The sequence below is a fragment of the Mytilus trossulus genome, chromosome 3 (assembly GCF_036588685.1).
Source record: "Mytilus trossulus isolate FHL-02 chromosome 3, PNRI_Mtr1.1.1.hap1, whole genome shotgun sequence".
In the NCBI taxonomy this organism is placed as follows: domain Eukaryota; kingdom Metazoa; phylum Mollusca; class Bivalvia; order Mytilida; family Mytilidae; genus Mytilus; species Mytilus trossulus.
In genome coordinates, this window is record NC_086375.1 from 63033398 (window position 1) to 63058784 (window position 25387).

A 25387-nucleotide genomic window follows, 5' to 3' on the forward strand; every position below is an offset into this window, starting at 1 on the left:
AAAATTTTAGTATGAATATATATCAGAGACATGTAAGGACTGAAGCTTGTAAAATATATGCATTAGTCATATACATGTATTTAGCTCCATAAGGCCCCCTCTTATTCATCGATTTCTGCCCCTGAAAATATTTCAACCATATGCTCCCATTCAAATTCATTGATCATCCAAAAAAAGGGGAGTTCTTACCCCTAGAATCCCATACCCCTGGATACCCCACTAGATTGATCATTGATTGCATCTATCTATTGGCAAATATTTCATACATTTTCATGGTGGGCATCCCAACTTATTCTAATTTAAGCCATCTATCCAGTCTTAACCAATGGGCATTACATAAGATAAAATCCACAATGTAAGACACCCCTGGGAATACTATTAAATTGTCAATATAAGGAAAACAAAATATATTTTTTTTGTTCAAAATATAACTTTTAGATTGATTACATACATCTGGTCAAGGATTAGTTATACATTCTTGATCTGATTAAACCTTTTTACATAATTTGAAAACACTTTCAATTTGTTCATCTTTGCCCCTAAGTACCTTACCTTTTTGGTAATCAAATTATCCACTCTGATTAGTGAAAACATCCTTTATTTTATTATCCATAACTGGGACTATAGTCCAGACAAGGATTTGTATAGTAACATCTTACTATACAAATCTTTGGTCTAGGTGATGAAACTGAGAAAAAAATACATTGCCAGATACAGACTGTTTTTAACATACCCGAATATTTCATTCCCTCTCCGTAATCGGTCTCTCCTACTGGCTAAAAATAGTTCAATTACGACATTTGGGAATTTTCCACCTAAATAAAGATCATATCGAGGTCGTAAAGGGTTTTCAATAAACAAATATTTTAACGATAGCTTAAAATTGTGAAAACTCTGAATGTAATCAATTAATAAAATATAGATATTTAATGTACAATTTATAATCGTGTTACAGTTCAACCTGCCCTGATTAAATTATTTACGTTCACGCACTGCGTATATCCTGTTCATAAACCTCAAAGGGGAATACCCCTAACAAAAATTCCAAGAGTTGAAACTTATAGCGAAACCGAAACTTGTGGGTTGATTGATAGTTTTTAATAGACGTAAAACTTTTCAGTAGCTTCCAGTTTGTTGTTTAAGAGCTGAACAGTGTTGATATATTTTCATATATAACTATGGCATACTTGGTAAGGACTTTATAGAATAGTGAATTTTCAAAAAAACAAAGATTGTAATGTCGGTGGATCCACAAATATTTCCTTGAAATGACATTTTCAAAAAATGTACAACAGTTACTCTTCATTTTTCTTATAACTCCAATATTTTAATAAATCAAATACAGCTCATTTTAATAATGTCAAGGATTAAAATGATTTATTAAGATGTATATAGTTAATGTTTACTGTATAAATATACATATGTTCTCATAAATGGCCTCTTTGTTAACCAGGAAAAATTTGTTTCATTAGCTCTAAGATGTGATTAAGATTTTGTTTTCCATTTATAGCATTTTAAATATTATTATAAAGACAATATTTATCATTGCGTGTGAGACATAACATTGCAAAAGTAAAACTATATTGTTAAAATACTGTTTGAATTGTTGTACATTCTATCATTTTGGGGTTTTTATAGCTGCTGTTTGGTGTTGGCCAAGGGTTATGTTAAAGGCCTTACTTAGACCTATAATTGTTGACTTTTTATACAGTTGTGATAATTGAATGAAGGGTTGTCTCATTTGCACTCATACCACATCTACTTATTTACATATGATGTGTAAAATAGTGTTCCCCAGGAGCATGAATCCTGGATAACTGCTCAGCCAAAATAGTTTAGCCAAAAGAATATATTCAACAACATGTTTTGTGGTCAACTGACAGCCCGACTAGCATCTGTTTCTGACATATGGTTAAATTTATTTGCTTTGCCCACAAACTATAGTCTAATACCATTTCAAAATTCAGGCAAAATTCTTATATTTAATCAAGACAATAGACAAGATGTAAAAAAACAAAACTTTATTGCTGTAAATCATTTTTCAACTAATAAGTGGTTACCATTAGGAACAATTGATACAGTTCTGAAGTTCCTTGGTTTGACCATGCCGAAGGTTGACAGAAATTTCAGTAAATTAGTAGGTTGAATTTCACCCTCCCACATACATCCCTGGTACCCAAAACCAAGTTCAAACTAGAATGGGTACATTTTGGATCTCAGTTGGTAAAAATGGTCCCTCACTTTGACCTTGAGATCAATCTGCAGATATCTGTTTAGTTCATCTCTTCCTGGCAAGGAGCCAAATGGTTTTCTCTTAGAACTTCTGCATCATCCACAATAATAACAGTCTTCTGAGTGTTCTATAACTCCCTGGTGGGTTTGGAATTTTTCTTGGATTGATATAAGTGGTGCATCTCTTTTTATCCTTATAGGGAGTGTAGTTTCTACTGTAGTTTTCTCTTAATGAAATTATGCTTATCAGAATATGCAGTATTGGTATTGGTTTTGCACATTGTTGAAGCCTTACAATGACCTCTGGTTGTTGACTTCTATGTCATTAGGTCTCTTGTGGAGAGTGTTTCATTGGCAATTACACCAAATCTTATTTATATTAATATCATTCTGTATGTCCTTTATTTACAAAACTATTGATTCCACTGTATTAAAATTGTTTAACATGTGATGGTAGCCATGGATTAAAAGACACTTAGAGATTAGGGTCTAGGAAAATATTTTATGATTAAACTTTTTCTATTGTAGAAGAATGAAGAAATAGATAGTGCTCTGGCAATGAGTAAGACATTTTGTTTATTTTTCCTTATTTATTGACTCACTCTAGTAGACAATAAATATACAAACTTACAGAACAATATGTATACTTACAAAAAGAATAAAACTACTATAATGGCTTTTCTCTGCTTAGTTTGAAAGTTCATATCCCTTACTAGAAAAAATATATTGGGCAACTTTTTGAAAGAAAAGTCACAGGATATGTATATGAGACAAAAGGATACAGACAAACTTGAGAAAATGTCTGACCTTGTTTTAAGATTTCTGCAACCAAAAAAACAATTTTTCTATAGTCCTAATGTAGATGCTGTATATAAAAAAGAAAATTCAATACAACATATGTTTCTAGAAAAAATTATGTGTAAAAAGGAAAATTCAATGCAGACATGTTTCTAGTAATAATAATTAATTTAAATTAACCAAGGGTATTTGTCAATGAGACAATAACCCCAAAATGCGCCATAAGACATACACTGAGCTGTCTTCAACAATAAACAAGTGTCTGGGTAATATGTCTAGCTCATAATCGTCAAGATTATTCTCAAAAGATGAAAATAAAATTTACAGAACCTATCACAGATCTGATGTAAACAGTTAATTCTCTCAAAGTGAAATCAATTCAAATACTACATACAAGAACTACATGTGATAACAAGGTTCAAGACTTGGGACAGTAGCAGGAAAATGAATTTCTAAAACATTAGATGTACTGTAAATTAAGAAGATAACTGTATTGTATTTATTATTGCAATTATTTAAGAATGGACAAAATAGATTTAAATTATTTTGATTTCATAAAAAACTGCAATGAGATATATAAAATGTATCAGATAAAATCCAAATTCCAGCTGACTTACTTATTCACATTAATTGTTTCTGCAAAATTCAGTATTAAAATATTTGAATGTGATGCTAAATGGGGTTACAGTTTACCAGCAATTAAGCAATCCAAATTACAAATATCATTTAAGAATTTATTATTAAAAATATTTAATGATAAATATTTAGTATAAATTTACCATATACTGTACATTTTTTCAGATGTGACATCAAGTAATTTGAATGACTTAATCTCACAATATGGTTTGAATCAAATGCCAGAAGGATGTAAGTATACATACATACATACATACATATTTATATATACAAATTGGAAAAATGTCGCAAAGGTTGTGAAAAATTCAAATTTGACGGAGAAATTACTTTTTGTTTGTTTTTGTTTACATAAATATATATTATATCAGTGAAATTTGCATGGCAGCAACTGTAATTGATATAATAATCCAGTTATTGAAATATACAAAAAGAATAATTCACATTTTCTGAACTATTTTAAGTACATTTACATCATTGATTTAGTAAGGATTTGGACTATTTAAGACCATACTTGACAAATTAGTTTTGAATCTAGACAGTTTTTAGTCTTAGGATTATTTCTGGTTGTGAGTTTATTATTTCATTTTCTTTTCTAGAATCATTTATAACATATCACACAAAGTTAAGCTTGCCACCAGCTTGTTAATTCATATGCCAGGATAAAACAAACCCTTATTTTTTTTTATTTTTTTTTCATTTTAGTGAGACCTGCAACCATTCCAAATAATTCAGATGTTATACATACAGCAAGTTTGAATCTTGCACAGTCCATAGAAATTGGAAATTTAGCCCATACTAATGTTAATGAACCTAGGAAAGCAGCAACTGTTAATGTTGTGATTGAAAATAGAATGGTACGATTTAGATATGACTCAGAACTAAACAACAGAAATTATGGTAAAGAAGTCTTGGCGAAAATAGTGGTAAGAAATTAGTTAGCCTTAAACTATTAAAAAAATGAAAGAAGTGGCATGATATAGGCAATTAAAGATTGAAAAAAGTAAAATTAGGAAATGTTCACTTAAAATGTGATAAAAATAAAGAAGTTATTAAAAGGTTTCGTATCTGATTTACAAAACAAACTGAATATGAAGTTTCATTTCATTATAAAAGGTACATGTAGGAAACATTCGTTAGAGATCATTTCAGATACTAATAAATGTTACAAGTGAAAATGAAATAAATTTGAAAATTCCTATTTTTAACCCTCACCTTTCAACCTCTTTCCTTTTCTCCAAAGAAAATATCAAAGACAGTTTTGGTTTGAAACAAATGCATGCATGATTCTTACATAAAATACATAATTTTATTTTTAACCAACTAACAAAAGTAATATAAAAAGTCTAAAGTATGATTATTTCATTTTATTACACAGGTGAATGACTACACTGGAAGGGTGAAAGTTCGTATTCATGCAGTAGATGATAAAAAGTTCAGAGCCCATCCCTTCTGTTTGATTGGAGATAAATGTAATGATGGAGTCTATATAGAAGACCATGATATCACTCCTGAAAAAAATGAATGGTAAGTAAAAAAAAGTTTGAGAATACACATATTTGTATTTATGATGTCATTTAGAATAATTCTGTCTAAGAAATTCCTTTTTCCTTTTTCGTTTTATATCAGTGACAGGTTTATTATTTAGTATTGTTCCTTTACTGTTCAAGAGAAACTCCTGATCCTAATTCATTTCCAGGTTCAAAAGTCAGCTGGATTCATGGTAATAGGTAAACACAAGTTAGATTCAAAAGTATTGTGATCTTTTGTTTAACTTGGTATATTGTCTTGCCTTGAAGGAGTCAAAAAGAAACCCTAAGTATGCTGTTTCCTACAGCATCACCGGATATGCAGTCAACTATGTAATAGTTTGTGACTTGGTTGATATTTAATTGCATTTGCATTGGCATATTTTATTTCCAGGAAGACTATTCAGCGTAGGGCTCAGTCATGGTCTATTGACTTTTTTTGGCTTGCTTAACATGTATTTTTGAATATGTCAGTTTAAAAAGAACCACTAGTGGTAAGCCAATGATTTTTTGTGCTGCAGATATATAAGCATTGGCTCATCTTATTGTCATGTATTTTTTTGTTTCAGTATTTGTAAAGCTACACCAAGAATTCCCAAACAGAAGAATTATGATATGGAGCTTAATAGTAGAAAACTTATAATGATGGACGCAAGCCGTTTTCCATTCATCACTTCTGACATGGAAAAAGGTAAAAGATGTGAAGTTTAGTTACAATTGAAATATGTATCATATAACCCAATTTTAACAATTATAAATTGATAGCAGCCACATGTAATTGTTTTTTCTAGGTCTGTTTGATTCATAGTGTAGGTTAAAAGAAGTTTAATCATAGTTCTTACCTGTATGAGAATATTTTTTTGTGGATTTCATCAGTCATTATAGTGGTTCATCCTAAAATGTTTGCATTGTTTACCTTTTAATAGCTGAATATATGCATTACCCATCTCCAGCTAAGGGGTAAAATTGAAGGTCACATGAATATTGATTCTCTGAGGTCGAATTATTCACTTGCAAGTGTCTTATCCAGTTTTGACAAAATTGTACCAAAATATTTCACTATATCATTTTCATTAATGATTGAACAAAAGGAAATCATTTTTTTGGTTTTTTTTTAAATCTAGTAGCTAATGTAGGCATTTTACAAATTTTGTCTTTAATTTCTGTGAAATTAACATATTTATTTTTTCAGTAATCTTTACACAATAACAATTTTTATACGCCCGTCAAAATTTTGACAAGACGTATTATGGTATACAAATGTCCGATGTCTGTCTGTCTGTCTGTCCGGCGTAAACATGTTGCACTGTAACTTGAGAACGACTTATCCAAATTTCATGAAACTTAATATAGTTGTTTCTTATGATAGTCAAATGATCTGTATACTTTTTGGTGAAAATAAGATTAAAACTTTTTGAGTTACGGCACTTTGTAACTAAAACAGGTGTGTGTTTTTTCACATGTCGCACCATATCTCAAAAACGATTCTTGATTATGGCTTAAAACTTTAAACACTTCTTAGTTATATTAATCTTAATATCTGTATACTTTTTGGTGATGATTAAAAATTTTATTTTTGAGTTATTGAGTATTTTGTAAAAAAGGGGGAGTTTTTTTTTACATGTCGCACCATATCTCAAAAACAATTTATGATTATTGCTTAAAACTTTACACATGTCTTTGTTATATTAATCTAAAGATCTGTATACTTTTTGGTGATGATTCAAAATTTCATTTTTGAGTTATTGAGTATTTTGTAAAAAAGGGGGAGGGTTTTAACCGGATTTTTGTGACAAAAATGTCGGTTATTGATTTGGGGATGCGCGGCGGGCGACAATCAAATGTTGTCTGTGCATTTACTCATGAACCGTTCAACCAAAGCTTTTAAAATTTTGTTACGGATAACAAAATAGAGGTCAAGTTCAATAATGATGATTTTGAATTTTACCGTTCAGTAGTTATGGTTCTTGAAAGATCGTAAAATGGCGTTTCCAGTTGTGTCCGTGCATTTACGCATGAACTGTTCTACCAAAGCTTCCCAAATTTTAATATGTTGTTACTGATGACTAAATGGAGGTCAAGTTCAATAATGACGATTTTGACTTTTACCGTTCAGGAGTTATGGTTCTTGAAAGATTGAAAAATGGTGTTTCCAGTCGTGTCCGTGCATTTTCTCATGAACTATTCAACCAAAGCTTTTCAAATTTTAATATGTTGTTATTGATGACAAAATAGAGGTCAAGTTCAATAATGACGATTTTGACTTTTACTGTTCAGGAGTTATGGTTCTTGAAAGATCGTAAAATGGTGTTTACATTCACGTTGTTGCATTTACTCGTGAACCATTCAATCCAAGCTTTTCAAATTTTAATATGTTGATACTGATGACAAAATAGAGGTCAAATTTGATATTGACGATTTTCACTTTCACCAATCATCAGTAATGGTTCTTGTGATATTGCCAGGACACAAATAAATGTTAATAAATCCGGTTTGCTGTCGTTGTGACAGCCTCTTGTTTTACATGTTGTGCCGTATCTCAAAAATAATTTATGATTATTGCTTAAAACTTTACACACTTCTTTGTAATATTAATCTGAAGATCTGTATACTTTTTGGTGATGATTCAAAACTTTATTTTGGAGTTATTGAGTATTTTGTTAAACAGGGGAGTTTTTTTTTTACATGCCGCGCCGAATCTCAAAAATAATTATGATTATTGCTTAAAACTTTACACACTTCTTTGTTATATTAATCTAAAGATCTGTATACTTTTTGGTTTTGATTCAAAATTTTATTTTAGTGATATTTAGTTTTTTGTAAAAAAACAACAGGGTTGGGGGTTTCACATGTCCCGCCGTGTCTCAAAAACAATAAATGGTTATTGCTTAAAACTTTCTCAGAAACTGTTTATGATTATTGCATAAAACTACCACAAAAGACGTGGGGCGTATCATGCACTCATGGCACAGCTGTTTATTAATCAAGATAAGCACATGAATGTTTAGAAAATGGTTTGTTATTTTTTGTAGATGATTACTGGAACTCCAATAAGAATATCAAAGAGAGTAAAGAGATTATATTAATGGTAGAGGTGCAGTTTGTTGAAAATCCTAATCCTCCCTATATAGCACAGTACAGCAACCCTATCAATAATGCAAGTAGGTAGCATACAGTTATTTATAATTTTCCAAAATATAGACATGCAGGATGAAAAAGGGGAAAATGTACTTTCCATCAAATATAATTGAGATACTGTCAAATCAATTATTCTTAAACATGTTAAATAAGATTGAAAATGTTTACAATATTACTCAGATCCATGAAACTTGTATGCTTGATTTCGTTAAGCAAAGTATAACTGTTAGATTTTAGTGTTCATAAATTTTATGTTCTTTTCTCTTCACAGAGGATGGTAAAAAATTTGAGGTATATGCTATAGCTCCTTTAACATCATCAGTATCAGGATCAGAAAACGATTCACACTTCATCATCTTGACCTCAGATTCATACTCGCCTGCTGGTAAGTAAAAATAGTAGTTAAATGCAAGTGTTAACAAATACATGTTCTGTTTGTACTCAAAATTAATTTATTTTTGTATTTTTTGTAACAATGGGCAATTTGTCTTTTCATCTTCTCATCAAAGATGGACCTGTTATGGCATACTGTTATCTAACCAGGGTAAACATGTTGGGCACTAACTCAATTGTGTCTTTCCTGATTTGTGACAAGCTTTACCCATTTATTAAAAAGGTTCCAATGATTTGTATATTTTTTATGATTTTCACATCTATTGTTTCAGACTTTAATAAAAAAAAAAGAACATCTGTTGTTTTAGACTTTAATAATATAAAAAATAAAATTAAAAAATACTGCATGTCACTTCCCATGTCAAGTATTCCTTATTTTTATTTCTAGAGTCAGACATTGAGATTAAGTTTTGTGATGAAGGAAATTGGTATCAAACTACTAAAGGAAAAGTTATTAAAAATGTAAGTATAGTTGTTTTAGGAATGAACCTTCAATTTTTTGGGGGGAACCATTATATCAAACAATAATAATATACATTGCAAACAAATTAGCGCAATACATTCATTCAACTTTTATGATTGATATTCAAACTTGAAAATGAATGGTTACCATACATTCAGATCTATATCGCAAATTAGTGATACTTGTCTGTATACATCACTATAAGATAAGATAAGATAAGAAATTTTATTTTAAGTCGGGTTACATTAAATACAAACATAAGCTCTGTAGAGCTTTTTGCCGACATTAATAACAATAACAACACATATATTAAGATACATAAAACACACATATGAGACATACAGATTATGATAGCTCTATTGCAAGTAAAAAGTTCATAATAAAAAGCATAGCACATGCAAGCAAAGCACTAAAACTGAAACATAAGCACATGCAAAGCAGAATGAAATAAATAAAGCAAACTAATTTCTATAAGCTACATGGAACAAACATTTAACACAAAATAAAATAAAGGTATTAAGATCTGCAGGAGCCACACCTGCATGAGTTGCCATTCCAGTTGTTGATCATACTTTTAAACTGGTTTAGGTTTGTCTGTGCACGGATCGTGTCAGGCAACTCATTCCATAGTGTAGCTCCAGCATATCTTAATGAATGTTATTTTACAGTCACATTTTTATTTTTCCAAACAAATATTTTTAAGAATAGTTGTCTCTTATTATTGTTTTAAATTCTTTGGATCTTGTAAACATTTTTCATCTTTGAGTATCAAGGACCAGATGTGGGACTTAAAAGTGGGCCCAAAATTGAGGCAAAGTAAATATGCATATATGACTTTATTATATGCATCTCCATACCCCTTAATCCAATTCTGAGGACAAAAAACTTAATACTATTTTTTTGGTAAATTACAACTCTAGTAATTTATTTTATATTTTCATAAAAAAGATGATATTTCAGTTTAATTGTTTTCTTTCATAGGCTATAGAATTCCATTTTCCGGGATACTGTGATGCGTTATCAGTTAACAAGACAGTGTATGTTTCTGTTTATGACAAGAAGAGGAAAATAGAAACATCAAAAAAAGAACTCACACTATTGCCTACAGATGGTTTGTACATTTTCATGTAGATTTTTTATACTCCCTCAAAAAAAATTGCATTCACAAATTGGTATCACATTTGAAGACATTGGGTTTCCAGACAATAACTTTAGTAAATGTAAATAGAAATATATGAAATTTAACCACAAGGTTTATAACCACAAAAGTTAAGTTGGAATTGATGTTGGGGTTATAGTCCTAACAGTTTTAATAGGAATAAGGGGCCAAAAAGAGTCCCAAATAAGCAATTTTCTAGGATCCTGACTATAACTTGTGGAACGGTGTATAAATCTCTCTGAAATTGTACCACAAATTTCAATACCTCAAAGGGATGGTTAGGATTGGCTTTGGGGGGGTTATGGCTCAAATCGATTAGGAATAAAAGGCAAAAAGGGGAAAAACAAGGGTGTCCTGGTTATATTTGAATTACCTCTCTTATAATGCTTTTAATTTAAGTAAAGTTGCCTGCTGGTTCAAGTGAATTATTTCTTATGTGTTTCTAGAAACATCAAATACTCTGATGTTTAATGGAATAGATAGGTTTTATCTATCTTATTCACAGCTCTGGGTGAGAAATGAACATCTTAGGTCATTGCAACCACAAAGTAATTAACCAACATTAAGGTGAGAAAGAAAATTTCTCATTCTGCCAATACCAGGTATTCATGTCTTTCTTTGGATGAGCCATGAAATCCAGTTATATTTAAAATGCTGTCATTTCGATGTATTTTAGATAAAAAAATCAAAAATTTATTACATGTACTAAATTCATCATATGATTTGCCCCTAAATGCTTTTAAATTGAATCTACATGTATTCTGATCTATTACTGGATTCTGTATGAAGCAAAATAGTTGTATTTTATTAGCTATCATTTGTTGCATAAACAGTAAAAATATCTATATATATCTTTTTTTAGGAGACATAATTGCTCACAAAAGGAAAAAAATGTTGAACTTCACCATACCAGATCATACAGAAGGCGTTAAACAAGGTATTTACATAAACTTGTAAACTTGTTTGAATTCATGTGATACCACAGTACCCAACCTGCACCTTTTGCATCCATTTTGAAAAATATCGATACAAATCAGGTTTTCATTGAGACTTAAAACTATTTACATTTTTTTATAATTTTATGTTATTCATGTCAGTCAATACAGCATAATATATGTAGATATGCACAGAATGGTCACATAATATATAAACAGATGATGTATCCAATGGTAAAAGTTAAATCTACATAAACCTTGCATGTGAAGTCCACTGAAAGATAACTGTTCAAAATGAGCAATTAAAATAGGTTACAGGCATTCATTTCTTATAAAATGCATAGTAAGCATTGACTATTGTCCTTGAACTGGGGAGAAATAAAGCAAATCACATTACAGTTTGCAATTTAGGTAATCCTCATTACAAATTCTATGGTCATTAAGAGGTCAGTTTAAAATCATTTATGATTCAAAATTGAATTTGTTGAATTATATAGTAAACACGGATATGTTTACAAAATAAACACAGAATGGAAACTTTTGTCTGTTTCTTCAATAAATGTTGGGGGGGGGGACTGTCAAAATAGGGGCAAATTGGGTAGCTCTATATTAGTCTCAGTAGATATGAATGAAAAAGATGTAAAGTTTATAGGCAATGTTTATAAATAAAAGAGAGAGAAGTTGTTTATTAGTCATGTAATACATTGTTTTCACAACAATAAGCAAATTATTTAAGTTTTAAAATAAAATTAAAGATTAACATATATTAACATAAATTCAATAATTTCATCCTTAGAATTGTTGTGATACATAAAAAAGTCTTTGTCTTCTATAACTATCATATTTATCATAAAATATTTGATTTATTTTGTAGAACAACGGTCTTCTTGTAATAATGTTGTCCAACGAAGAATACATCACTTGAAAAAGAAACCTCCCAGTCAGAGTGGTAAGAGCTATATCCCTTTTAATACGACTGCAAAAATTTAATTTTTTTTTGGTTTGGTTGTATATTGGTATGCCGTTGTTGTCGTCATCAGTTTCAACCGAAGACAGATGGTATTCAGATAATATATTTAGAAAAGTAAATAGAAATCAATATTTTCGTAATATTATTCTGAATAGACTTGTAATATTTACCAAGGTAAAGTAAACTGACAACAACTAATTAGTCGTTTAATATTTTGTCTAATGATAATAAAAAACACAAACACTCATGAATGTCCAAAGGTACATAGACCATGATCAACCAAATGATGACTTAAAAACAGCAGGATGTTGCACACAATATTTACTGAACGACTCTGACATAAACAAAGTAAATCAGTGCAATAAAGCCAGAGGAGCAATGTATTTTGAAGCATTAATTAGGTGCTCAAACAATTTCTTGATTTAAGATTGTCCATTTTAAATGTTGAAGTAGGAAACAAACTAAGAAAAAAAGGTCAATGTAACATTGCACTACTTCATATGTGTAAAATAATCTTATTTTAATTTTTTTTTGAAGAATCGCTCGTCATATGATGATATGAAAATTTCTTTATTTTATAGCAGGTTCACCTCTGGATTTGGCAAAGTTAGAAGAAGAAGGATTGATCAGTTTGAATATTACTAGCCCGATGAGCCAGAATGAATACAGTCAAAACTCTACCTCAAACTCTTCATTTGGTCAACTAGCTACTGCAGCGACATTTTCAAACTTCAATAACCCATCCACTACATTGGCTGGAAGTATTCCCAATACAATTCCTGCCATTCTAGCACCAAGTGGTGCGAGAGATATGCAGGCCAGGTCAACGATGTCTGATTACCAACTAAGTGCAAACAGTTCAGACAATAAGGATCTTGCAAACAACGTAGCTTTTTCACAAAACTCTCAAGGAAACATTCTTCAATCTCTGAGTAATATACAGGTTGTCAGTAACAATGATTTGTCTCAGGAACAAACTTTAAGCCTTAGTCAGCTTAGCAGTATTCTTCAGTATCCAGATGTTCTTAGGTTGCTTGGCTTAAGTGCAGATGGTTCTGCCCCACAGGCACCCAGTGCACCTTCTGTGAATTTCAATCAGGTGAATACTAATCATTACACTAATATCAATACTGGTTTTGATCCCCATGATGTGAGAATAGAAGATCTTGTTGACGAAATGAGTCAAAATGACATTGAAATTGATTGTGAGGAAATTAGTAGTTCGACAGAAAAACAGGAAATCAGTAGTTCGACAGAAAAAAAGGAAAGTTGTGAAAAGTGCAAGAATGAAAATGACAAAAGTGAACAGAAGAAAGAAAAAGATATATCTTCAAGCAAACATTCAAAGGACAAAGTATCAGAAAAGAAAGTGTTGGAAAAGAAAACAGAAAGCAAAGAAAAATCAGAGATACAATCTGCAGTTATCTCGTCCAATGTAGACAGTGACATTGAGGAAGGATAGAATATTAATCATTACATTGGGTAGAACATGCATTTCATTTCATTGATATGTAACATAAATATGCTGTAAACATATTCCAAAAACAATTTCATTTAAGTTCCAATAGACATTTTACTGTGTCTTGAATTAGAATTGTTTTATCCTTCATTTTACAATGATAATTATATATATAGTTGTGAAAATATGATCTAAAAAGAGAATTTTTATTGTATATAAGTGTGCTTCCAAAAATGTATTAGGAGTTGAGCCATCCATAATAAGTTGCTGGTTTGCTTTAATCTATGATTGAATTTTAAGATGGAACTATTATAATAAATCATGTCTCTTATTTTTATGAATTTTTTCTACAGTTAATTAATTTATAATCAAATTGTTGAGTAAATTTAGCATCTTATGGTTCATTGTGTTTCTTATTATAGTTTAGAGTTAGGTTTTAAAAGATAGTTTATTTTTGAATGGCAAAAGATAAAATTATAAATATTTGTTGATAAGCTTTTTTTACTTAGTATACTTATATTTATTTAAACATTTTATAAGGTCAGTTTCTTAACAGCAAACCAAAAATAATTATGAATGGCATTATTTACATATATATATTTAGCAAACCACAGAAGCATTTTTTTTTCATAATTTTGTTTCTGTGCTTTTATAATTAATAGAATGAAGTGCTGTTGTAAATATTATCTTATTTATAATCTGTAGCATTTAAGTGGGCAATACCAGAATGACCAGTCATAGTATGACCAGACCTGACCATATATTCTTAGTTGAAACAAAATTATGGTGAAGGAGATTTATACTAATACTCATTGTATGGAAATTCCTCTTCGAACAGATGATCAAATCATTATTTCATTTAATATTTTTGAGGGCATTACAATCTGACATTCATAAATTATCATTAGTTCATCTTGGAGTTAGAGGAAAAAGAATCTATTTACATTCCTTAATACAAAAATTAGTGTCAGACACTCTCAATATTTCAAATACGGGTTTGTTGAAGTTAAAAATAATTTGACACAAGGTCTTTTTAGTACATTCTATAATATTAGTAGCTGATAAAACTTACTATGTCATTTGGTCTCTTGTGGAGAGTTGTCTCATTGGCAATCATACCACATCTTCTTTTTTTATATAGTTATTTGCATATAAAAAGAATCGATTGTTGTTGTACAGTCATGGTTCTTGATGAATAAAGCTTGATATTAATTAATATATGTTTTTATATAATACCATTATTTTTTTTAAATCAGTAAGGAAATGTTTGACATTCACAATACATTATTTGTAGCTGAAGTCAACTTCATGGTTATGAAGTTTTAATTTCAATTCTTTTATTCGAAACAAATTTTTGTTGCAGAAAAGAAGCGGTATAAAGAATTTTTGTGTTTTATTTAATATACTGTACTCCTATGGATTTATTATTTTCATGGGGACAAAAGTTCATGGATTAAAAAATACTTGATGCTTACTTCATTTCCTGATTTCAACAAATATTTCATGCATCTATAGGAAACTTGTAATTTGTTGAACTCTTAAAACTGTGTTTCTCCTTTATGAAGCAATGATAAGTTTTAATAATTATAAAGCAAAAGGATACTGATATTAAGAGAACCATTTATTTTAGTTTTATGAGTTTGACTGTCCCTTTTGTATCTTTCTACCCTCTTTTAAATTATTCTGTACACTAAACCCTGTGTTTATAGGAATGCTGCAGATACAATCAGGAGTTATCTAATATTTTGATACCAATGCATATCTAACACTGAATATATTGTGATGATGAATATATTATTAATTTTTCTTGATGTTTTATAGGGCTTTGACTTTTCTATTTTCTTTCTATTTTTACATACTTGTATCAATAGTTATGTGAGAAAAGAAATTGATAAATTTTATTGCTTGTTATTCTTATTGTTAATTTTTCTTTATATAACAAACTATTTGTTGACTTTGTTAATGCTATTGACTGTTATTTCTGTTGCCAATTGTATAAATTTTGCTGATGCTTATTAATAAATAAATAAAAATTAAACGAGATTGTTTTAAACCATGTGATGCCTGGGTCTACACAGAAGGATCACATCACTATTCATGATCTTGAGCCAACATCATTAACACTGTCACACTTCTTACTCCTTTTAGAATCTAAAAGACATTGATCTACCTGACAGATCAATAAATTGTGTAAGATAATTTAGAGAGGGTCTGAAGGTATAGGTGTTCCAATGGAGATGATCATGAACAATTGTAATGTAGGTGTCATTCTACCAATTACTCCCTCAAATTTAGAACGTATGTGAAAGTAGGCCTACTCAAACAAAAAATAGTGCATTTGATGTCATTGTTTACTTAAACTAATCAACAAATTGGCAGAAAGGAAACTGTTGGTGGAAGAGAAATATATTAAGACCATTTTCAGCTAAAATTTACTTGTTTATGAGTTTGCATTCAAAATTAAGGATGAATGCACTCCATAGTACACTCATTTAAGATTTCCAGTAAACCAGGGTTTATTTTTAGTGGTACCTTTATTTGAAACACCTTTTCTTTTTTATATGATTTTAAACATCTGTTGAAAATTGGCATGTAGAAACCTGATACATGTACCATTCAGGATATACCTGGTTTCTATGAAGTTAAACTTAAGGTAGAATATTTAGAAAGCTGTGAAAACTGTAAAATTTGGTTGAACAGATAGGGGCTATTAATTGGTGGTATGACACCTTTAAGAAGGTTTTTTTTCTTTTTTGTGTTTCAGAGACTTTTAATGTTCAATTTATATCCCTCATTTAAAAGATAGCTAGTGCAAGAGATATTCCCCACTACACCATCTGCACTGATACATCATACCTTCTTAGGGGTCCATAGATGGCCTTTGGAAGGTGACAAATTGCACCTTGAATGAACACCATTATGTGGCTGTCTTAATATTTATTGGTTTTAATTACAGTAACTTGACTGTTGGTGTTGCTCTTCAACTTTTGCAACTAATTCAAAATTCTGACCAAATTGCAATTTGTTTTCTAAAACCAAACTGTTCAATTGGGCAGAATTTTGAACAATCTGTTGAGTCAAAATAAGAAATTGCAAGGCAGTATAAATATATTATAGTCGTTACCATGATAAAGGTGAAATGTTGTTATTCTGAATTGCTATAAATAAAGGCAACAGTAGTATACTGCTGTTCAAAACTCATAAATCCATAAACAAAAACGAAATCAGGGGTAACAAACTAAAACTGAGGGAAACGCATTAATTATAAGAGGAAAACAACGACACAACATTAAAATGTAACACACACAGAAACTGACTAAGTAGTAGACAAAAACTTATGAGAATAGCGAATATAACATCAAAACCAAATACATGAATTTGGGATAGATACATTTAAGTACAGTGACACGTCTTATAGTAATGCTATTCACACTCAAAAATAAGAGAAAAACAAACGACACAACGGAAACACAACGTTAAAATGTAACACACACAGAAACGAACTATAATATAACAATGGCCATATTCCTGACTTGGTACAGGTTGAACCGGGTTTTGTGGCATGCAAAACCTCCCTCTTTTATGGCCATGTGAGATCTAACATTAAGATGACAACACAACATTACAGGACTACAACATAAATAAAAAGGAGAACACAGTTGACAAAGAAACTCACGAATAATAGATAACAAAAGGCAACAAGTTTAAACTTTTTAAAATACGCCAGAAGTGCATTATAAAACTGTTCTAACTAAGCTTTCATATAGTTTTTCTTTTGAAAAGCCGGCACTAATCCCTCAACCACTTTGTAGAACATAGTCAGCCTCTGATGTTTCCTTCGCTCTTGGAGAGGTGGTAGTTTTAGCTTTGAAAGCATATTTGTGACGCATCCGGTGTCTCTGGATTCATAGTCGTGCAGAATGAAACGTGCTCCTCTTTTCTGTATGCTTTCTATTTTTTCTATTTCCCTGATGGTGAATGGGTCCCAGATGACAGCACCGTATTCTAGTACAGATCTAACCATGGCTAAGTAGGAACCCTCGTGTACAGCTTGCCTTGCTTGTTGTTTTCCCTATGTGGCTGGTCCATTTTAGGTCATCAGATATGTTGAGGTAAGGATTTGTTTGTACCTGTTCTAGTATGTGGTTGTCTACTGGTAGAAGTGTGTTGATTTTTGTTTGAAGCTCATTATATAGCATTTTTTTGCGTTGAATTTCATTTCCCAATTTAGTGCCCATACTTCCAGAGCTTTTAGATCTTCTTGGAGAGTTTGGTGGTCTTTTGTATTTTTAATCTCTCGATAGAGTAGGCAGTCATCTGCAAATAAACGAACTTGAGATTTTACGCTTTCCGGGAAGTCGTTGGTGTGGCATAGGAAAAGCAGCGGCCCTAGTACTGTGCCTTGTGGTACACCAGAGTCTACGTGGGCATATTCTGAGTGCTCACCTTCTACGACAACCCGCATTGATCGTTTTTGCAGAAATGCTGCTATAAACCATTTGTTCAGATTTCCATCTATTCCGAAGCTGTTTAGTTTTGCCAGAAGTTTGTTATGTGGCACAGTATCAAAATCCCCTTGAAAAGTCGAGTTTAGCCATATCGAGTTGAATGCCACTGTCGAAGCTCTTTAGTAGGTCTTCTGTTGTGACTAAGAGCTGTGTTGTACAAGAGTAACCTGATCTGAATCCATGATTTAAATTTGTCAGTATTTTGTGCTTTTCCAGATGTTTAAGGATGTGTTTACAGATGATGTGTTCCAAAAGCTTACATGATACACAGGTCAGTGAAACTGGTCTGTAATTTTCAGCTGCGTGGACGTCCCCCTTCTTAAAAACTGGAGCTATGTTTGCACTATTGGGGTCTTTCTACTGGTAATAACGAGTGGCCCTGTAATTGCAGAAGAATTTCAGTAACATTCATCAGAAAAACATATCAAAATGAATTGGACCAGGACCATTCCAGTATATATTATTATTATCCATCCTTTGTAATAAATTCCGTTGTCTGTGAACATGTTACATTTTGTACAAATCATAATTCACTTATTACTTGTACAATAACTTATACTTTATAGTAAGGATTTTGTTATTTATAAAAAAATTTTGGTAAAACCTATAGATTTTTTTTGTTCAATGGCCACATAATAATCTTCATGCTGTACTATTACACCACTGTCCCTCATAAGGGGAGGATTTGACACCAACTAGCATGCTAAAGTTGCCGCAGTCACATTCTGTATGTGCCTATTTCCAAATCAGGAGCCTGGATTCAGTGGTTGTAGTTTGTTACTGTGTTACTAAGTTTCTCGTTCACTATTTTGTGGATAAATTAGGCAGTTAGTTTTATCCTTTGAATTGTTTTACTTTACTAAGTGGTATGGGTTTGAATTATGGCTTTGGGAATTATACAACATCTTTTTCTTTTAGCATTTATATTATTAGTGCTACTCCCTCTCTTTTCATTTACATGAAAGAGAACCCTGACGATCATATTTTTCAAAAGCTTTTTCAAAAGCTTTTTAACTGCTTCACATGGCGAAAATTAAAGCTCAGAAACCATTGATGCAAATTAAGATGTGTCTTCAGTTTAATTTTTCGACAAATACCCTTTTTAAAATCCTACAGCTTCTCCAATGCTGTACCCAAATTTTCCATATTCTATAATTTCAAATAAGATGCATGATTGGTGTTTCATTTGGTGTCATCCAAATTTTCACTAGGTCCAATTTCTATTATACTATCAGAATTGTCACTTTCAATCAAGAGTCAATTTCTAATATCAGAATAACCATAACTGGCATGCGTGTGTCAGTTACATGTCCTGTCTCCACTGATCTGGGTATTTTTGTATTTTATAAGTAAGTTTTTTATCATCAAGATCATGAGGTCATTAAATAAAAACAAAATATATTGTACATCAATGTTTTTTTATTACTTGTAAAGTATATATATTGGTTTTCAGAAATAAAAAAATCTAAAAATCAAATTAATAATAAAGTGTCACTGGCTGCACTACTTTCAAAAATCAAATAAAAAAAAACTAAATCATTAAAAATTGATCCCTCAAATGCCCTAGATTAAAAATATCCGTATATCAAAACCAGAAACTAGTAATTTCGTTCAGAAAAAACTCAACATCAATACTATAATTTATTGTACAAGTTATGGATAAAAATCAACCAAGGCAAAACTGCCTCAACGGCCGAAAAAAAGTTATCAAAGGTACCAGGAAACGTCTTGTTTACACAAATTACAATTGTCTAGGTCCATACCACAAGTTATATAGGCCGTACTGTGACCTATAGTTGTTAATGATTGTGTCATTTTGGTCTTTTTGTGGGTAGTGGTCCCATTGGCAATCATACCACATTTTTTTTTATATATATATATACTAAGATCTACGAGTCATCCACTGGATTGGTCCTGGACATATTTATTTTCATATTTCATTTACTGTTATCTGTTATTGTCCCTTTATAATTCCTTGTTATCTGTTTTTCGCCAAATCAATTCACTGTTTTTCTGTTATGGGGACCCCCCTTGCCCCCCTCCATAATCACATGGCAAAATCAAATAACAAATCGCATCAAACACGAATGGACAAGAACTGTCATATTCCTGACTTGGTACAGGCAATTTTGGTGGAAAATGGTGGATTAAACCTGGTTTTAAAGCGCTAACCCTCTCACTTTGATGACAGTCTCATCAAATTCTATTGATGCGTTAACTAAAAAGACAATACATAAAATAGTCTAAATATGGGTACATCAGTCATCATCGTATTACAATTTTAAAAGGAACAATTTAACAGAACACAAAAACATCTATCTACAAACACATTCATTGATTTGCGTGTCTGATCTTAATATCAAGCTCATCAGTATGGCAAGCTTTTTTATATTTCTTAACTGTTAATATATCTTAAGGTGGTACCTAACACCTGAACTAAAATTAATTTGGCTCGTTTAATTTTCTTAAAATTTTGTGAAAGTATTTACTTTGAACTTTTGACAAAAATATAAAAATTTCCAAAAAATTGAACCAACCGTTTAATCAGAAAAATTACACTGGTTATATAGCAGTTTGACAAAAACTAATTTTGATCATTGAGAAGCTTAATATTCCCTTAACAACACGACGTCATTAAAAACTTCTTCTGATTTTACAGAGTTATCTCCCTGTAGTGTTAGGAACCACCTTAAAGGCAATTTTAATTTAGTTAAATTTCGTTTTTAGCATATTTTGTTTGTTACAATATCATTTCATGTAAAATAAAAAATAGATATTTTATATTTCATGTAAAATAAAAAATAGATATTTTATTTACGTGTAGTTTTTAAAGATATCTTTTAAACTAAATATGATATATTATAATATCTTTTTAAGATATCTTTTGAACTTATTCAATATATTAGATAATTTAATAGATAGCTTTAAAAGTATATAAGATAATATATATATTTTATAATATATCAAATCTAGTCTTTACAAGGATATTTTTAGACAAGTCCTTGATTTATAAGAAATCATATATCTATTTTAAAGTATATAGTATATATATATAGTATATAAGATATCTTATTGTGTTTAGAAAGTCATTTTTTTAAAGCAAATAATACAAGTCTAGACATCGCAATGGTATTTTCTTTTAAGTCGGTTCATAATCTGATAGTCTATATATCGCTAATAAATTAACCTCAAATCCTCGAAACCAATTTGTTATTTGTTATCCACATGTTATCATAAAACCTTTCAATTTGTATCTGAAAACAGAACAAGTACCAGTTGGCAGAACGCACTTCATCTCAGTTGACAACATTTTCTTATCCTTTAACAATCTTTTCATCCTCATTTATTTTTGAATGACAGAGATTTAAAATATCTGTTTCATATATGTATGTATACAGGAACACTAATAAGCATTTCTAAACTTCTCGGGAAAGCCATATACACCCGGAACTTCCATTCATAGAAATGACACATCGTACGATGTTAAAATAAAACAGGAAAATCCATTGACTATTTAAATACAGTATACCTGGATTTCGCGGTAACTAACAATAACAAATACTTTGACACGTGGAAGTAGACACGACATAAACATTTTCGTTTACATGTAATGCATATCATTTTTTTAAATCATTATAAAAGCATTGACAAAATGATCAGCTACATAAACTTCAATATAGAACTACTACAAAACTTAGAAACAGTTGAAAGAAATCATGGGGATACTGTGGACAAAACTAAGTGAGGCATATTCGTACTTCACAGAAACTGGACATTGCAAAATTTTACTGCTTGGTTTAGATAATGCAGGTATGTGCTTATAATAACATTTGTATATCTAAGAATGAAAATAGGATGTTGTTATAGTTTTGTTCGATCGTTCGTTTGTTATGTTTTGTTATCTTTTGTCGGCCTGCTTGTTTTTTTTTCAATTTATTGTTCAAGTATTTTAACAATCATCTGTGTTATTCTTTTTTCGTTTTGTTCATTTTTTTTCGCACTTTAACTGTTTGACAGGGCGAAGAAAAAGTGTTGTATTAGGGGATTTTCAGACAGTCTTTAGATGGATATTTTTAAACACAAAGGAAAAAAAGGAGGCCACACAGTTTGCTTTTCGGTTAATTAAAAATACAGATTGATTGGTTGTTGTATGCTCAACGCTCAGTTGTTAATATTTCATGCATCAAAAAAGACATTTGTATAATAATACTATACAAATCCTTGATCAAAGGAGGACATATTTATTTCTATCATACTCATCTTTGTGGAAAGGGGTACTCATAAAACCTAAATTAAACCTGAATTTGATAAAATTCAAAATTAAAGATATCGCCTTTTCAGATTTGTTTCTAACTTCCAATACATTGCTTTTATAGGAAAAACTACAATTCTGTATAAACTAAAGCTTAACGAAGTTGTCAGTTCCATTCCCACATTAGGATTCAATGTAGAAACAGTCACGCCATGTAAAGGGTTGGAGTTTACAGTGTGGGACGTTGGAGGACAAGAAAAACTACGAACCCTATGGAGTTATTATTTCCAAGACACATGTGGTATGTTCAATGTATTTAGTAATCAAAGTGCATATCTATATATCACAAGTGCTTATTGTTTTTTATTTTTCAACATTCATATCGTATAAACATGAAAGAACTATTCGATATGCCTTACTTTATTAGCAGGAAAATTAGATTTTTTTAAAAGCCAAATGTTTCATTTGGGCGTAACCTATGTATATAATAAGGAACTGTGTTCTGTACTTTTTTGCATCTTTTCTTATAGGTTTGATATACGTAGTTGATAGTAATGACAGAGAACGGTACAAAATGGCTAGAGAAGAATTATTTCGTGTTATTGAATCAGATGGGATGAGAGATGTGCCAGTCGTTGTCCTTGCCAACAAACAAGATCTACCAAGTAACGGTGTCCTACATAATTCATGTTTTAAAAATCCGAATCAATCATCCTAATTTGATAATGATACAATATCACATAATTTGTTTTTAACATTCGTCTAATCACATCCCACAATTTTAACCTTAAACCTACTTTTTCTAGTTGAAACCTTAAAAAATTGGTTGATAAATGATTTGTTACTACCTGGTATAAAAGGCTATTCATTATTCGTTACACTGTAAAATGATTAAAGTGCAATTTTCTTTCACAACCATTGGCAAAGATGGGAATTCTTTAAATAGGCAAAACAATAGGAAAGATCATTTATTTCTCGTTCCCCTTCTTACGTGATCAATCAAATTGGGACTTTAGTTTGGATTTTCATATTTGTTTCCTTCCCTTCATTTTTCCAAACAAACGAAGTTATGTTCCATCGCAACAGGGATTCATGAGATGTGGTAGTATTGCCAATGTGGAGTCTATCACCAAAAAATGTAAACAACTAACGGTTACCCGGCGTGCGGCTTAAAACAAGGAGCAAAACTCAAACAGTTGAGTAAGCTTTAAAAGGTATAGGATAACAATGTGTTAATCAATTCAAAAGAAAAACTCAACGGTCTATTAAAGTTAATAACACAAAACGATAAAACAGTTATGGTAAAAAGTAACAAGTAACTGCCTTTCACGTTTTTACATGTTTTCTGTGAACTGTTTAATTTCATTTTCAAATAACTGTAACAAAAAGTATTAACCAATAAACTAAACTCTAAGGTAAAGTCACCATTATGCCAATCTCATTAGAACGTCTAACATGCATAACATGTCGAAAATTTTATTCTTTAGATTCACCAAAACCAGATGTTTTGGCAGAAGCACTATCTCTCCAGAAGTTGAAAGACAGAAAATGGTTTATTCAGGGAACTTGTGCAAACAGTGGTGATGGTTTATATGAAGGTTTAAATGAAATGGCAAAACTTGTAAAAGACTTCAAAAGGACAAGACAGAGTTGGTAGATGGAAAACACCGAAAAAAGATACCAGTTTATTTGAATTATAATCCAAGAAACATATGTCTTGATTGAAGAAGTGTGAAGGTGCAAACGATGATGCAGATTCTTTTCGTTTTATTTGCTGAATGCGAACTGTATTGGATACTACATTGAATGACCACTGCTTCCTGGGAAAGAGAAGGAAAACAGACATGTTCAGTGCTTTAAATCATATTTTGATTGACATATTACTGTAAAAGGTAGCAACAACCATTCTACATTCAAACATGCAGAAAACAGAAATATCCTTGTTACATTAACCATCAATAAATTTGTCACAAAACATGCAATCTTTTTGTCTGCATTACAAAAATCCACAAACTCTCATTTGCAATTTCAGAAAGTTTTCAGATAATTTTGAAAGGTAAACGTTCACCAAAATTCTACCCTACCGAATGTCACTTAAAAATTATCACCGAACTTTTATTTGCCATTAGCAACACGATGGTACTAATAATCGAGCAGAAACTGCTTACACTTCTGGAGCACCGTAGCGACCTGGCTTTTTGATGAGGTTCGTGTTGCTTAATCTTTATGTTCCTGTGTAGTATTCATGGGCTGCTTAGATATTCAACTTACAAAATTATGTTTATAAGAAAATTATATTAATTGTGTGTGCATGGTGCATGAATCCAGTATCTCTGCAATGCAGCGCTTACACTTTGCCTTTTTTTTCAGTGTGTCACAATGGTCTCAGGTTGATAACTTGAATATCCCTTGCTTGATTGAAGGAAACTTATACAGAAAATAGATATAGAGAGGGAAAGGGAATCTATTGATTGTTTATTGGTTAACAGTCAAGGTCACTATTCCTAAGAAAAAACGGGGGGGGGGGGGGGGGTTAAAGATTATAACTTTAGTTTTTCTCTCTTGATTGAAATAAAATTTGAGATGGTAAAGGAAAGGGAAAGAAGTTGTTTTCATTATGTGGTCAAAAGGTCAAATGTGAGGTCAAGAGAATGTTGGGAAAATTGTTTTAGGATGAACAGGATCTGCTCAACCTTCAGGAGCACCTTGCATCACCCCTAGTTTTTGATGGGGTTCGTGTTGATTATTCTTTAGTTTTCTATGTTGTGTCATGTGTACTATTGTTTGTCTGTTTGTCTTTTTTATTTTTAGTCATGCCATTGTCAGTTTATTTTCGATTTATGAGTTTGACTGTCCCTCTGGTATCTTTTGTCCCTCTTTTAGTTTCGATTACGTGATTTGATGATAATTATAACGAT

General features: G+C 31.0%; 2 protein-coding genes across 3 annotated transcripts; both read left to right on the forward strand.

The window, feature by feature from the left end:
* The first annotated feature begins 1027 nt into the window (after nt 1-1027).
* Nucleotides 1028-14662, forward strand: LOC134712069 (uncharacterized). Of its 2 annotated transcripts, none has more exons than XM_063573209.1 (13): nt 1028-1190; nt 2761-2794; nt 3832-3897; nt 4369-4589; nt 5042-5190; nt 5762-5883; nt 8225-8353; nt 8602-8715; nt 9112-9185; nt 10168-10297; nt 11208-11282; nt 12155-12229; nt 12832-14662. In XM_063573209.1, the coding sequence occupies exons 1-13, from the start codon at nt 1179-1181 to the stop codon at nt 13710-13712; spliced, it is 2082 nt and encodes a 693-aa protein (XP_063429279.1). In that variant the 5' UTR covers nt 1028-1178; the 3' UTR covers nt 13713-14662. The 2 variants fall into 2 exon arrangements, with proteins under 2 accessions (XP_063429279.1, XP_063429280.1); XM_063573210.1 differs by having other exon boundaries at nt 12835-14662.
* A 7128-nt stretch (nt 14663-21790) lies between these two features.
* On the forward strand, nt 21791-24435 carry LOC134712070 (ADP-ribosylation factor 3-like). Its single transcript, XM_063573211.1, has 4 exons — nt 21791-22027; nt 22594-22770; nt 23000-23134; nt 23957-24435. Exons 1-4 carry the CDS (start codon nt 21934-21936, stop codon nt 24124-24126), a joined length of 576 nt encoding a protein of 191 aa, XP_063429281.1. The 5' UTR covers nt 21791-21933; the 3' UTR covers nt 24127-24435.
* The last annotated feature ends 952 nt before the right edge of the window (nt 24436-25387 follow it).